This window comes from Mytilus edulis, chromosome 8, assembly GCF_963676685.1.
Source record: "Mytilus edulis chromosome 8, xbMytEdul2.2, whole genome shotgun sequence".
Classification (NCBI taxonomy): Eukaryota; Metazoa; Mollusca; class Bivalvia; order Mytilida; family Mytilidae; genus Mytilus; species Mytilus edulis.
Genome location: NC_092351.1, coordinates 37,724,286 through 37,742,018, shown reverse-complemented (window position 1 = coordinate 37,742,018; position 17,733 = coordinate 37,724,286). Strand labels below are relative to the sequence as shown.

The window sequence follows — 17,733 nt, the reverse complement described above, 5'->3', positions numbered from 1 at the left end:
TCTTTGGTTAAAAACAGGCTCTTGTAGAAAAGGAAACGCGACACTGAAGGTAAAGAAGGAATAATTCTAATAAACTAGTTTTTTTGTGAACAGAGTCTGAGTATTGCTTATAACTTCATTAGAACAATCCAAAAACGATAAGTAGACTGACAAATCAAGTACGGGTCTTCGGAAGAGGGCAGTGCTGTCTGCATATTCATTTCTTTTGACAAATCAAGTCATTGCAAGGGGACAGTCCTGTCTGCGTATTCATTTCATGAACTTTTATCTTTCTCTTTACAGATAAATAAGATATAAATAATATGAAACATGCATGGATTAGTTTCTATCCATGTTTCTTTAACCTTAAAAATTGAAAGAATATCCCATATTCCAATTTGATATTATTGAGGAATGGTAGAACCTTTAACACAGGATTTTGTCTTTACTTATTTGGGACTACGGAATTTCGGTTCTTTATATTCGGGGTTTCGGAATCGGACACCCCATACCCCTAACCCCTAAATTTATAGATTCTGGAACTAAAATATCACCAACTATTTTCAGAAATAATTTGAAATTATGGACCTACATGTAAACGTCAAAAACTCCATTCCAATTCCCCTGTACCCATATCATATATACTCTATAGATAGAATCATATACATTTATCTTATCTCATTCTATCCCTAGTTTGTCTACTCTTTGTCAGCATAAAAGCGAGTTCAATATTTTGTAACTGCAACTGTATGATGGTGCTTACAGGAAAGCTTAATTCCCTTTTGCAAACAAAACTACCGATGCTGCTACCAAATTGCTGATGGAGAAGGAATTGGAAGAAGACATTGATCATTGTGTTGATGATAATGTGCTTCCATTAGAAACGCAGACTGCCCTAAAACGACTGAAAACTTGGAAAAGAGCATGCATGAGTGGGGAGAGATTGTGCGGGCCTGCCATGTTCATCGCGATAAGGATATCAGCAGACCAAATTATGATTCTGAAACTATTTGACTGAACCGGCCATAGAAAAATTTGGCAAACTCTACTGAATCGATGTTTGTTCTATGTTCTGGCAGCAGACTCAAATCAGTGATATTTGGATGATTATCTTACATATAAATTTAAATAAAGTTGTTAAAAATTTGGTGTTAGTAAGTCTTAAAATATAAAAAAAATATATAAAAAGTGTCCAAATTCTAAACATTATCAAACTCTAAAAATGCCTAGAATGCAGGATTTTGCACCATTCATTTCATACCCTCAAAAAACCCAGTTTGAGTGTGTTTACAAAAGATTAGTTACAAAAATGCAGCAGGGTTTAACATGTTTTTTGAGATCCCAATCCTCTCCTATACCTCTAGCCAATGTAGGAAAAAACCCAGCAATATGTACAGTAAAACTCAGTTTAAAAGAATTTGAGTCAGATGTCAGAGAAGTTAACAAAAAGAAACTAAGCAAAATGACAATGATACATAAAATAACAAAGGAGAAATAACAGTTACTGACATGCCAGCTCCAGACCTCAATTAAAGTGATTAAAAGAGTAAGTCTTCATCATATGAAAATCAAGCTTAATCTCCCTTTAGGGGTATAGTATCATTCCATCATAAAATATTTGAGAAGAACATAATCAGTAACTCTTTTACATTATTTTTTCAGTTAACACATTCAACTTGAGAGGTTGCATAAACTTCACAGTAGAACATTTCTATAAAATTGAAAATATAACTTACCTCCATAGCAGTAGCATGCAATTCCTCTGAGTAAGCTAAACGTTTGGCCAGCAGAGTTTGGCACAGGGTACAGATCAATGCTATAAGATTTCCCATACCATCTCCTGAGTGGGCTGATGTAGGGATGAGAGAAATAAATTCTTTGGGATTTTTGTTTTCATAAAATAAAGCTGTATTCAATCCCTGGAAAAGAAAATATATTCTTAAACTTAGATTAATGATAGTAGTAGAGTTATTTAGACCATTTAATTGGTGAAAAATTTCAGTCAGCTGGACTGATTCTATATTGAATCCCTTTCTTAATCTTAGACCAGATTAATATATTAATGAAAACAGAAAATTTAATTCAGAGATGCAATCTGCTTGTGAGATTTTTATTTCAAAGGAAGAAATTTATACAATTCTTTATTATGGTAATAAGTTTATTTGCCAAAAACAATTCTTTTTGTGATCGGTTCCAAAAAAAATAATTCAAACTCTGATTAATGAGGGGAGATAACTCATGAAATTTTGTGCAAAATGCACAGTAAATGGATTTTGTTATGCAGCAAGAAAACATTTATGACGTTCAATAAGACCTATCTTTGGAGATGAGATTTCTTTTTAGAATACTATTGTTAATTTTATTTCTATAATAGTACTTTTTCAATTTATAATCCAAGCATTAAACAACTTAAAGTAAGGAGAATTCTATTTAAATGGATGTGGGAGAATAGGAAGAGATTTTATTTTTAAAGATATAAGCAGTTTGGTTGCAATAAGCATTGTGTACAAGTTTTATAATATTAGTTAGAGGCAAACTAAATGAAGGGTGAGCAAGCAACAATTTGCAATTTTTTTCATTTACAAAGGGACATAACTCTAGAACAATGAAACGACGCTACCCATATCTTTTTTTTTTTTTTTTTTTTTTTTTTTTTAACGATAACAAATATTTTTATTCAATTATTTCCTGCTATATAAATACCTAAGTAGCCCAGGTCGCATACTTAGGGACCCCTGCTTTTTAACAGCCTCACTTGACCAGGGAAAATATCAAATGAGTTTAAACTTCCCATAGTTTACATAAGTATACATTTAAAAATAACCAATACAATTGATTTTACCTGCTACGCATCACTGGCACTGTAATTCATAATAATTAACGTATATCCGGTTTACTGACTTACATTATACATGTGTTGATTTAAACGTGAAAACTATATATTTGATTGAAACAAGAATGTGTCCAAAGTACACGGATGCCCCACTCACACTATCATTTTCCATGTTCAATGGACCATGAAATTGGATAAAAAATATAATTAGGCATTAAAATTAGAAAGATAATATCATAGGGAACATGTGTACTAAGTTTCAAGTTGATTGGACTTCAACTTCATCAAAAACTACCTTGACCAAAAACTTTAACCTGAAACATGCACTTTCATTTTCTATGTTCAGTGGACCGTGAAATTGGGGTCAAAAGTTTAATTTGGCTTTAAAATTTGAAAGATCATATCATAAGGAACATGTGTACTAAGTTTCAAGTTGATTGGACTTCAACTTCATCAAAAACTACCTTGACCAAAAACTTTAACCTGAAAAACTTTAACCTGAAACATGCACTTTCATTTTCTATGTTCAGTGGACCGTGAAATTGGGGTCAAAAGTTTAATTTGGCTTTAAAATTAGAAAGATCATATCATAAGGAACATGTGTACTAAGTTTCAAGTTGATTGGACTTCAACTTCATCAAAAACTACCTTGACCAAAAACTTTAACCTGAAGCGGGACAGACGGACGAACGAACGAACGAACGAACAGACGGACGGACGAACGAACGAACGGGCGCACAGACCAGAAAACATAATGCCCCTCTACTATCGTAGGTGGGGCATAAGTGGGGCATAAAAATAATAATAGTTATAGTTAGAATTAGAAATTATTGAATTAATGTGAATGAACAAAAGTTGAAATGCTTCTGTGACTGACGTATGGATTATAAAATTATAAAGCACATGTGGTGAGTACTGATGTATAAGAAACGTGATATGTGTAATTTACAAATAAACATATTAATATGCACAGACATAGATTCAAATATCAATTACAGTACAAATCTTTCTTTCTGTAAAAAAAAACCAATACCAAACAAACATAGTGTTCCCTACGTTCTTCCTAAGATATAGTATTATTATTACATATGGAATCAAACACACCTTTAGTTTAGAGCAGTTGAACTAAAAATATTTAACCTACATATTTCCGATAAAGAGTTCAATTTTTAATCTACATATATATTTTATATCTGACCGTAGTAAAAGTAGTTTTAATTCGTTTTTCATATGCAATTTTAACAAAGCCTGTATAGACTGCATACTCAGTTTATTTTTTTCGAATTTGCATTTATTACGTATTTTCCAAATAGCCCATTTAAAATAAAGTATTATTGCGTTAACAATTATATTATTCGAATTATCTAAACAGATTCCTAATAGAATATCTTTTTCAACGAGTGCATCGTTATTTATTAAGTTACACAGTTGTAAATTTCTGATAACTGTTTCTATCAATGGTTTAACATTGTTACATTGGTAAAATAAATGCTCAAGAGTTTCAATGTTATTGTTTTCATCACATAAGTGACATTTTCCATTTGACATACGCATTATTTGCAGTCTGTTTTCTGTATATATAATCCTGTGTATACATTTCCATTGAAACTCTTTAACTTTTCTATTAATATCCAGTTTACTGAGATTTAGCCAAATTTTTTCCCAATTTATGTACTCGCTATACAAATTTTCCCATTTTGTTTGACATTTAGGGGTCTCAGTTATGTTTAAGTTTAACTGAAGATATTTTAATGTCAAATCTTTGATTTTAATGATTTTGTTATCTGGATTTATAAATTCAAAGTTTTCAGAAATTTTGATTTTGTAGTTTTTTAAAGTGCGTTGTACATCGTTATTTCTTAAAACCTGTATAAAAGTTTGCGGTACGGCACTTTTAATTCGTGAATATTCCGAAATACAATTGCGTTTATCTATAAGTTGTTGATATATTTCATTGCACGATTTAAACTCATTGGTATTATCATCCCATATATCACCAATGGTTTTTATTAGACTTTTTGAAAAAGAAGAATAAAATATAGATTTTCTTTGAAATAAAATATTTGAGTTTCCAAATAAAGGCTGTTTTTTTACTTCCATTTTATTAGTTATTATACCCTGTGTGATCCTTGTCAATTTTGACCACGATTGTAAAGCGTTTTGGTAGTAATGTGGTAGTTTTTTTATCTCAAGACCTGAAAGGTCTGAACATCTACACAGAAAAAGTTTATCTGCAAATTTTTTATCATATTTTTTTAACCAAAATTTACCTATCGCATTCCAACTTGATAATGGCTTGTGTAATATTGAATATATCGATTTGATATATTTACTTTCTATCCAACTATCCAAATTTACCATCCCCATGCCCCCCTTTTTGCCGTCTAAACAACAAACCTTCCGGTCTACTTGATTCACTTTACCATCCCAAATAAAATCCCATATTATCTTATTTAAGTCTTTTTTATGTTTTTCAGGTATACCTCTTATTTCTAATTCATAACCACACACTGAAATAATTAAATTTTTAACAATAAGGACTTTTCCAGAGTATGTCAATTTTCTACTTTTCTATATGTGTATGTACAATTTTGTACTTTTTCCAATATTGATTTCCATATTTTATCGTTATCAATGTTATAACCATGGTGAATACCTAGTGTTTTTATGTTATCTGTTGTCCAACTTATCTTTTTAAAAGTAGGCCGTTTGCGTTTATTTGCGCTAATATTTATTCCCTTAGTCTTTTCGTAATTAATTTTTGAACCCGAGGCCTTTTCGTATTTGTCTAATATTTCGAAAGATTTTCTAACAGAACTTTCATTTTTATTAAATAATTGCGTGTCATCAGCAAACATATTCAATTTGGTTTCTATTAGCTCCCCATTTTCTTCCCCGGGCAGCATAATACCTGCAATGTCTTTGTCTGCCCTTATTGCACAGGCCAGGGGCTCTGCTTGTAATATATATAAGAAAGGGGCTATAGGACACCCCTGCCTGGCTGATCTAGAAATTGAAAAATATTTAGAGACGTAACCATTTGTTTTTATACATGTCTTAGCACTTTTTAATAGCATTTGAACCCAACCACGAAAATTGTCCCCAAAATTAAATTCCTTCATAACGAAGTCTAGCCATCCCCATTCCATCCTATCAAAAGCCTACCCATATCTTTAAATGTTTGGTGGTAATAACCATTGTGTACACGTTTCATAAAATATGGTTGATGCAAACTAAAATTAGAGTGTGGACACAGAAAATTTAGCAATTTTTCATTAATAAAGGGACATAACTGAAGAATGATGAAAGCGACACTTGATCTTTGTTTTGTGGTAATAAGCAATGTGTACAAGTTTTATAAGATTTGGCTGAGGCTATTCAAGTTGGAGAACGGAAACTAACAGCGGATATAAAATATATATTATTAACTTTATTTTAACAATTTAAAGAAAAGATTTGATCCTTTTAGTTTTCTCTCTCATAATTCCTGAAATAAACACAAATTGTGGAATCTATATAGTTGTTTATACCTGTTCAGCCATTTGTGTCACGACCATTCTTGCCCTTTCATCAAATTCTGATTTACACTGGTTAGTTTGTTTCTTTATGACGTTAGAGACATCAGTCTGGGGCATAGGTTTCCACTGGTAAAGTCTGTCAATCTGTAGAAACAAACATTGTTACATTCATAAAGAAATAAATATGTGGTGGTTTGGGTGATTTAATAAGGCAGATTTGCTTTATTATACCAGGAATAAACTTTAAAGGGGCACTAGCTACGAGATGCATAAAAAAATAATGTATGAATTTTTTTTGTTCAATCATTAATAAAAGTGAAATAGTGAAATAATAATTCGCTTTTAGCAGCCAAAATGGTTCAATTTTGTCAAATTAAGTAAAATAATATTGATAATGACTGTTTTACTTGCAAGTGAATAAGTCGACCTCATTAAATCCGTATTCATGTGAACTTCAATTTAACCCCTTAACTAGTACGGACAACGCATGCTTTGTACATGTACTGTTTATTTAAAGGAAAGGAATGTCAACATTGAAAGTGAAACAAAGGTAAATCATTTGATGACTGATTCGATCCACTAAAAATCTTTCTTCTACATGTAAAAACGAGGAGAAACATATATATTTTAATCTATAAAATAAAATTAACAGACCTATAAAAATTCAAATGCACATGTTGGCTTAATCTATTTATATCTAATCATTAGTATATTTATGTTTACATCGCTTATATGGTCATCTGAGGTCAACTCAATATTTAATTAGATGAAGTCTAGACTAAAATACACATGAAACAAAACTACATATTCTTGACCCTTTGCTCTGTAAACTGTTTATTTCACACTTTTGATAGTTTGGATAAATGTTTTACATTGTTACAAATAAAATATGAAAATTTGAGTCAAATCGGTGACCATGAATTTGGACAGCTAGTGCCCCTTTAAATTGTTTCATTTGTCTTACAATTAAATTTTTGAAAAACATCTTGACCTCATTTTTTCTTACAACTGAAGAGAGTTATTAGACACTCTTTGAAGCAAAATTTTTGGAAAAAAAATAATACTTTTAAGCACAGCCAGTTAAAATGTGCTGAAACCTTTTCGGGTATAAGATAAGATAAGATATTTTTATTTCCAATTATGGGCCCCAAAGGGCATAAACATTACAACATCAATAATTTTTTCATAATACAATACAAACAATGAGATAAAAAAAAAGAAAAAAAGTTAAACGAGAACTATTTAAGTTCTTAAAGAATACGTAGATAAAGAATCTATAGTATGTTGGTTTTTTTTAATACTAATGCATTTTATTACAAGTGTGGTTAATATAGATAACAAACAAGCAGCCCAAAAAGAAAAAAAAAAGAAAAATAGATATCCACATATGTATAGTACACAAAAAGTTGGATCAATTAAATATATAATAATTAGCCAAAAAGAAAGTAGAAATTAAACATGTCCATGACTCATCCTGTGTCAGCAGCAAATAGGAAAGCATTATGGTTTCCTAAAGGCAGCTGACACCAGGGGACGATACCTTATGGGCCATAGGCATGTAAAATGTGTGTAAATGTCTCTTTCCTACCTGTATCAAAAGCAAACAAGGAAGCATCATAGGTAACTTGAATGCAGTTGATACCAGGGGACGATGCCTCAAGGATATACGAGAACATTTGAATAAATAATATATCTTAACAATTATTTTTTTTTTTTAATCGGCTAGTATGTCTGTGATATTCAGATGAATATAATTTTCTATGTCCAATCAAATGTATATACACACATAGATTTCCTTTAACTAATCTTCACTAAGGAAGATGTTTGTATATAAAATTACATATTATTTTAAGTAACTCAACATTTTCTACACTAAATAACCAGATAATTTTGCTTTGACTGTTCATATGATTAAAATAAGAATTATATTGTGCAATACTAGCTAACATACAATTTCTATCATCCTCAAATTTGTTACAATCAAATAGAAAATGAGCCTCATCTTCGACAGTATTGGAAGAACATTTATTACATATTCTGTTAATTCGGGGAATACCCTGATATCTACCTAATTCTATTTGTAATCTATGAGAAGATACACGTAATTTAGTAAAACTTCTTCTAAGTTCAAAATTCTTGATCAATGTTAGATATTTTTCAAAACCAAAATTTGTTTTATATAAAAGGTAGGTTTTCAGTTTACTGTCTGAAAATTTATCTATTTGTTTTTTCCAACAGCTAATAAACAATATTGATAGCTTGGTTTGTATATATTTCTTAAATTTGTATAAGGATTCACAAAATGGAGCATTTATGGCATTTGTATAGTCAATACCAAGTATTTTAAAAACAACATTTATTGAACCATACCATGATGTTATATTCATGTGATGTAGTGTCTTTGATTGGTTTATTCCCGATTGTCCCACTTTTTAAAATTTTAGAGTTCTGATTGTCCCACATAAAAAGTTCTGATTGTCCCACATTATTTTATGAAGTAAAATGTTCTTAGATAAACAAGGTAACTGTTGTTTGTTTTGCAAAATAAACAAGAATTAATTATTGCACATAAAATATTAATTTTATAAAAGTACAAAATATTAATTTTAGAAAAGTATAAAATATTAATTTTATAAAGGTATAAAATATTAATTTTATAAAGGTATAAAATATTAATTTTATAAAGGTATAAAATATTAATTTTATAAAGGTATAAAATATTGATTTTACAAAAGTATATAAAAAAAGTCATCAGATAAAAACACTTTTAATATAAAACCAATATTATATCTCTGATTTATGAAATATATCTACAATGTTACGTTTAATATTTATAAAACAAATGTCAATACCATAATTTTAATAACATTTTCTTTGTAAAGTTTTTAAATAAATAAATAAATAAATAAATAAATAATGCATGCAATTATAAACTCATTTACATTCTACCCTCTATCAGGGAACAGTATATCTAACAGTCAATTAATATGTTCCAGCATCTATATATGAAATTATTGATGGAGAAATGTTTCTACTAGTGCCTTTGCAATGTTACTAGGGATTTCAGAGGACATGTTAACAACATTCTCTGCGCTATTGATTAGACTGTTAAAAAATCACCTGAACCAACAACGTTCTTTATTGATAACGAAGCTGTTGTCTAGATTTTGACCAGTTTTGTCTTTTAAATAATCACTATTAAAGATTATTTTACCAATATTCCTTTTGTCTTTGTCGAAAAGACTCGTAACCAACTATATACAGAAGAATCAGACTTCAATAAAAAAAAAAAGAAGATGTGGTATGATTGTCAATGAGACAATTCTCCACCAGAGACCAAATGACACACAAATTAACAACTCAAAACAATTCCCAATTGTCCCACATTTAAACTTCCCAACTGTCCCACAAACATATTCCCGATTGTCCCACAACATTTCGTTACTTTTTTACCTGTAATTTCAAAAAGTGGGACAATCGGGAAGACACCCTTTGATTGTGTATATGCCTCTTTTAATAGAGGAAAATTATTACCTAAATTCTCTAATCTATACCAGTACAATAACATTCCTTTTATAATATTAAAATATATTGGAAATCTTCCAAGTTCAGATAACACTGCAGCATTTGTTGTTTTCTTGTGTACCCCAAGTATAAATTTACAAAATTTTATATGAAGTTTCTCACAGGGTAAACCTGAATATAATTTTTCAAAAGATATATCTTCCTTCTTACATTTAGAGGAAAGAGAATTAAACATCCCCCATATTTCGCTACCATATAATAAAATAGGTTTTACAGTGTGGTCAAAAACATGAATACTTGTTTTTACATCAGGATTAAGTGATAAAAGATCTTTCCTTAATTTGAAATGAGCTTTCAGGGATTTTTTGTATAGTTCATTTTGAGCATAACTGAATGAACCAGATGAGCTTAAATATAAACCTAGGTATTTGTATTTTGAAACACATTCCAGATTTATATTCTGAAATGTGAATATCTGTTTTACATGTCTGCCTGCCTTGTTGAAAATCAGCACCTTTGTCTTATTAGTATTCACATTGAGACACCAATCTTTGCAAAATTTATCAAGCATTCCCAGCTTTTCTCGTAGTCCTTCAGCTGATGTAGATAATAAAACAATATCATCAGCATACATTAAACAATGTAGATCTTTGTCATTGACATTAACTGGGTCTCTAGTATCTGACAAATATCTGGGCAAATCATTTATGAATATCTTGAATAAATTCAGACTGAGGTTGTCACCTTGTTTGACTCCAATATCTAATGGGAAAAAATCACTTACTTGATTTTGAATTTTGACACATGATTTGCTAATTTCATACATACTTTTAATAATGTTATAAAAATAAGACCCAGCCCCAATATCTAGTAGTTTAATCTTGATCCCTGTATGTATAACAGTATCAAAAGCCTTCTGAAAATCAACAAAACAGGCAAACAGTCTACCTTCTTTTGAATTACAGTATTTGTTAATAAGACAGTTTAAAATAAACATATGATCTGCAGTTCTGGCTTTCCTTGTGAATCCAATTTGACTATCATGTATAATATTATGTTCCTGAAGAAATTTGTCCAGTCTTAGACTTAATATTCTATTAAAAAGCTTTCCAATTGCACTTGTTATTGTTATTCCTCTATAATTGTTAGGGTCACTTGTATCGTTGCTTTTAAAAATTGGTGTAATATAACCTTCACCCCAAGATGTTGGGTATATACCTGAAGACAGACAAGTATTAAACATCTGTTGAAAACTTTTTAAAAGGAAAGTCTGTCCATTCTTTATCATATTATTACTAATGTTATCCAAGCCTGATGATTTATTGCATTTTAAGTGTGAAATGGCTTTGGATATTTCAGACTCAGTGATAAAGGAGTCCAACTCGTTGAAACATTTTGAGTTTTCTAACTGTTTCAGTTTTTCACATAGCTCTGTATATCTACTTTGAAATTCACCTTTCAGTTGTGACAACTTTTGGAAATGTGATATCAAAGTTGATGGTTGTACTCCACATTTTTTTTTAGTTTCATTTTTTTCCTGTAGTTCATTAATTAAGTTCCAATACAGTTTTGGATTCTCTTCGTGCAAGGAGTCCAGCTGACTAATCAATGATTGTTTGTATTGTTTGTATTTATATTTCCTTAGTTTGGAGTATTCACGGTTCAGTTTATAAAAGTGATTTTTGATAATTGGATCATATGGAAATCTTGAATAAATTTTTCCATAATTAAGCAAACTAGTTCGAGCTTGTTGTAAACTTGCGTCAAACCACTTTTTGTTTTTTTGTTTGTTTGTGTGTTTTTTTAAAGGTCGTTTAAGTGATAGATTTGCTGCTGATAAAAAGATGTTTGAAAGTTTTGATGATACGTCATCTACTGATGTCTGAGTAAATTGAATTGTGCTGTTGTTGAATTCTAGTATGTAGTTTTGTAGTGTATCTGAAGAAAGTGTTTCTTGAAATTTTATTGCTGAACAGTCAGTCCAGATATAATTAGGTGTCATATTTTTCAACTGGATTGGAATATCATTTTCTCCAGGAACACAATATTTTGCAGATAATTCCCACTCAAGTTTACAATGACAATCAGATAATGTGGGAATAAATCTGGATACTGTAAAATACAGTACATTTTCAAGATTTTCTTCCGACACAGCAACATAATCAACCACACTTGCACCATTGGGGGTATAGCAAGTAAAATTACCAAATGTATCACCAAGAACTCTGCCATTTAAAATTCTTATTTGTTTACTAATGCAAAAATCCAAAACTTCTTTGCCTCTTTGATCAATTTTTTGGTCTCGACTTTTTCTTGTCATAATGTTTTTGTCAGTAGGGTATGTATCAAAAATTGGAGTAAATTTTGAATCCTCGTTTACTATAAAGTCATTTTCAGAGCCTATTCTGGCATTAAAATCTCCACATAACAAAATTTCACCCATTTTTTTATACTGAAAGATATCTTTTTCTATGCATTCAAAAACATCAGAAGAGAGTTCTTGGGTATATTTAGACGTAACAGGGGGGTGGGTTGTACAGTACACAAATAAATAGGTCACTTTTAAATCCAAAAAAGGATTTTTCTAATTTAATCCATTGATAATCTGGATTACTGTTAATCAATATTTTGACATGAGGTTTAACGTGACTTTTCTGTAGAATTGCTATACCCCCAAAATGACGGTTATTATTTGATAATTTTCTACATATTGGATGATAATGAAATTTGCCAATATTGTGTATTTGGGAATTATATCCCACATGAGTTTCGACTAAAAAAACAATGTCGTAATTCTCTATATGTTTCAGAAAAAGGGGATCCTCTGCTTTATTCATGCCCTTTGAAAATAAGCCACCTATATTCCAATAACCAAATTTTACAGATGATTGGTTTGATTTTGGCATTTTGGTTGATACAATTAAATCTGGTATAAATAATAGAATAGATTTTCTATCTATAAAAAAAAAAAAATAATAAAAATTTGTCTCTAAATAAAAGGAAGAGACAACAAGGAAAATATTCAGAAATGTAAATATTTGAAATAAGAAGATTTATTTAGAGGATAGTTTTTACAATGGTTTTCTAAATACAAATAGTCTATGATATAATGACAGATAATTTCTTTTCTATGTATCCTCTTTTAACTGAATAACTATTAAACTGATTTGGGTTGAATAACCTGATATCCTGGGTTAATTCAAGATCAAAAGTATGATTCAAATGTGAAAACTAAAAATAAAAATGAATAAAATAAAATAAAAAAGGCGAACTTTTATACCTAGCAGAGGTTACATATATATGACCATGTAATAGTGTGACTTCTTCACATAATGGCTGTTTCATTTGAAAAATCTATTCAAATGAGAATATGAATTTATCAGCCCAAAAAAAAAAGAAGAAATATATAAAGTTGTACATGTATATATAAATTATATGTAAATGACTTTAAACATGTTAAAGGAAGTCAACATAATGATATGGTAATATGTATAATATTAAAAAGCAAGTTATTCATGATGACCTCTGCCACGTCCACGTCCTCTTGTGTTGCGCGATTTGGATCTACCTCTTGAATTTGGCATGGGAATGTTTAAGGCAGTGTGTATTCCACGCTTTAAGTTTGCCGATAGCTGAGACACGCCAGAGTCAGAGAGATGAAATTTATCTTGACTTAGTAGCTCTGCAATTGGGTTTACATTTCGCAACATATTGCCATGATCAACAAGTAGAACATCTTTATTGTCATCATATATTTGTTTCAACAAGGCATTTATGATTTGTCCATTTGTGTTAAAAATTACACTGTCGAGTCGAGGAGTAGTAAGAGAGATGATGCAACCACTATTTTGCCATTTTTGAAGTGCAAGCTTGACAATATCTTGTATTTCTTCTACACATTGCTGTGGTGATTTTATTTTCAAATCATTCGTCAGGGAATGAAACACTACTAGATTTGGAATTATATCCGATATCTCCAAAATAGCTTGTTTAGTTTCTTCTAAATTGAAAGCAGTAACCTTATTGGTTGTAAATGATGGCGATAGCTTCTCTGCATTGATACGTTTGGTATTGGATGTACCAATTAAAATAATTGTTGGTTTGTTATCAATGTCAAGTTTAGATTTGTCAATATATTTCGTGTCTGCATTAACAAGATGAAAATCTTCAAATCGAGAAATCATTTGGGAGCGGAGAGAGATATTTTCTTCTTGTAATTTCTCCAAGTGTTGAGTATGTCGTTTTAGAGTATCAGTTAGTTTGTCAATTTCTTCATTTTTGGTTTGTAGGCTTACCGATAGAAAGTCAATCTCAGAGTTTGAAGTAGTTAATACCTTTTTCATTTCTGCTCTAGTCTCCTCCAGTATTTGATTGTGACATTTCATTTGATCTTCATGTTGAGCTTTAATTAACATAATATTGCTTTGCTCGTGTTTTAATTTAACTTCCAAAGTCTGTTTTTCTGTTTGTACGGTTTTATATTTTAATTGTAATGTTGATATCTCATTGTCGTTTTTTCTACCTTTTCCCAAGACTAGAACATCATCATTGCATTGTTTAACAGCAGTTAATACTTTGCTGAAGTTTTCATTGTGACTGTGTTCTATTTTAGCCAGCGTGTCAACTAAATTTAATTCAAGCCTTTGAAAATCATCTTTTTGAGGTTGATCTTCTTGTACTAGTACTGATTTTAACCCAGTCTGGGAGTCAGGTAATACACAAGTGACCTTGTCAACAGGGCATAATTCATTAATGTGTGTATTGTTATTGTCATCATGACATTCGTGTGAAATACATGTATTAGTAGGACTGGTTTGTGATATGTTTGTAAGAACTTTATCAAGAATATCTTTCAGAATTGGAAAATGAATATCCACAAACTCATAATAATGACTGCCTTGTACTCTTATTGTTCCTGTTGTGACAAAAAATGAAATATTAAATTGAAGTTCCCCCTTTTTTAATACTTCAATCATCACAGAATTTCCACTGTTGTTTCGGTTTTCCCATATTTTGGGTTCGTCATACCATTCAATATCATAATCAGGTTCCTTTCCAAGATTGTCATAATAGTAAATATCTAGTGTTTTTATCCATGGTTGGATTCTGTCAAGGTTTGTGTAGAATGTGATGATTTTAGCATGTTCATCATACAAGTTTGGGTCAATTTGCTCAAAAAGGCTTAATTTTGCTTTACCAGTCCTCTTGTTTTGCTTTGATGGGAGAGATGAAAGAGGATAGTCATTAATGGTTTTGTCCATCGATAGGTCAATTTTCAATTTGCCTAAATCTACCATGATGACCGGCTTGTAGTCAACACGTGTTTATATAGTTATATGTGCACACACGGTATATGAAAAAAATATCCGTTTTGGATCTCTAAATCTAACAATACTCAACTGTTGTTTTTTTTATAATTTATATCTTATCTTATGTAATTTGTGTTCGTTTTAACCGTTTATAGTTAGATAATACAATAACCTATTATGATATCATTTTTTAAATTCTCAATCTCCACTGAATTGCAAAAACATCAATTAAAGTTAAACAATTTTAAAATTTGAAGAGTCAATTAAGTTTGTTACACATGCCAATTTTAAAAGTTAAATGACATTCAAATTTTAAATGTCAATTAATTCATGAACAAATTCAACACATTTAATTGACTCTTTGTCACTACCCTGATAAACAATTACTAGTTACCATACTGTAAGTTCAGAAATTATTCAGAGGGTTTTATCAATGCATAAAAAAAGAGTATCATACTCACAAATATAACCAGATGCTCCGCAGGGCGTAGCTTTATACGACCGCAGAGGTTGAACCCTGAACGGTTGGGGCAAGTATGGACACAACATTCAAGCTGGATTCAGCTCTAAATTTGGATTGTGATTAAATAGTTGACACAGCATAGGTTTCTGACACAGAATGAATGTGTTCTAATGAACTTAAAATTTTTGTTTTCTCTTAGAGCAATTCACTATGCTGTTGAATATTAATCCTCTCAAAAAAATGTTTGAAGAAATTTTCTTTTTTATTTATGAAATTTCAAATGAGAAAAATTGAACCCAATTTTTTTAATCACATCCCCCTTTCCCTTATTCCAAAACTAATCTCAATTAAAATTTCTAATGGAGTTTGCAACAATAACTACTCATTCAAATACATCATAAAATATTAAGATGTAAAAAAACTGCTTGTTATCACTGAATGGTAAAGATTATTTTAATTTATCAGTTGGTAGTAAAAAGTGAATATACATTGTATATTGTATATGTTGTGTACAAATTGTAATGTTGTACAAATTATAATTTGTACAGAATTTTTGTACAAGTTATCAGTGTTTTATGACCTGCTGAACAAAAATGGATGATGCAAGCACCCAGTCTTTTGCTCCGCATATTTCTGTCAATTTTTCACAACTTCATGATACAGTCTCATACTTTGCTTTGATACAAAAACATTATAAGACCTCACAAGGATTTTGTATAGATATGAATATTGTATAAGGAAAAAATTAAAATTAGAATTTAAACCATTCATGTATCCTCATTTCCAGTTTGAAGGCAAGGAGAATAGCACTTAATGTTAGGTTGACGTATATTTGTTTGAATTTAAAACAATACACTGGTACATTTTATAAGTTAAACCTGTATCACCTGTTGCAAGAAGGTAGGTGTCAAAAAACTTATAACTTGTACAAAAACCCTGTACAAATTATAATTTGTACAAACTTACATCTTGTACACAACATATATAACAAAGATTTAAGTTGATTCTGGACAAAGAAAGATAACTCCAATTAAAAAAAAATTTGCTATTGCACAATATTTTGCAATTAGATATTTCTTGCTTACTATTCTGGACAAAGAAAGATAACTCTAATTAAAAAAAAAATTTGCTATTTAACAATATTGTGCAATTAGATATTTCTTGCCATTGCGCAATACTGTGCAATTGAAAAGACTTGCTATTGCACAATACTTAATATAATAATTTTAGATCCTGATTTGGACCAACTTGAAAACTGGGCCCATAATAAAAAATCTAAGTACATTTTTGGATTCAGCATATCAAAGAACCCCAAGATTTCAATTTTTGTTAAAATCAGACTAAGTTTAATTTTGGACCCTTTGGACTTTAGTGTAGACCAATTTGAAAACAGGACCAAAAATGAAGAATCTACATACACAGTTAGATTTGGTATATCAAAGAACCCCATCTATTCAATTTTTGATGAAATCAAACAAAGTTTAATTTTGGACCCCGATTTAGACCAACTTGAAAACTGGGCCAATAATCAAGAATCTAAGTACATTTTTAGATTCAGCATATCAAAGAACCTAACTGATTCATTTTTTGTCAAAATCAAACTAAGTTTAATTTTGGACCCTTTGGACCTTAATGTAGACCAATTTGAAAACGGGACCAAAAGTTAAGAATCTACATACACAGTCATGACAGTTAGATTCGGCATATCAAAGAACCCCAATTATTCAATTTTGATGAAATCAAACAAAGTTTAATTTTGGACCCTTTGGGCCCCTTATTCTGTTGGGACCAAAACTCCCAAAATCAATACCAACCTTCCTTTTATGGTCATAAACCTTGTGTTTAAATTTCATAGATTTCTATTTACTTATACTAACGTTATGGTGCGAAAACCAAGAAAAATGCTTATTTGGGTCCCTTTTTGGCCCCTTATTCCTAAACTGTTGGGACCTAAACTCCCAAAATCAATACCAACCTTCCTTTTGTAGTCATTAACATTGTGTTTAAATTTCATTGATTTCTATTTACTTAAACTAAAGTTATTGTGCGAAAACCAAGAATAATGCTTATTTGGGCCCTTTTTTGGCCCCTAATTCCTAAACTGTT

At 30.3% G+C, this 17,733-nt stretch overlaps 1 protein-coding gene across 1 annotated transcript in view; it reads right to left on the bottom strand.

Moving 5' to 3' along the window:
* Positions 1-17,733, bottom strand: part of LOC139486797 (eukaryotic translation initiation factor 5B-like) — a 79,201-nt gene that overhangs the window by 38,772 nt on the left and 22,696 nt on the right. The window contains exons 18-19 of the mRNA XM_071271768.1: positions 6,343-6,474; positions 1,716-1,898 (exon numbers count right to left, since the gene is read on the bottom strand). Of these exons, the coding sequence (XP_071127869.1) occupies positions 1,716-1,898; positions 6,343-6,474 (315 nt within the window). The remainder of the gene's footprint in view (positions 1-1,715; positions 1,899-6,342; positions 6,475-17,733) is intronic.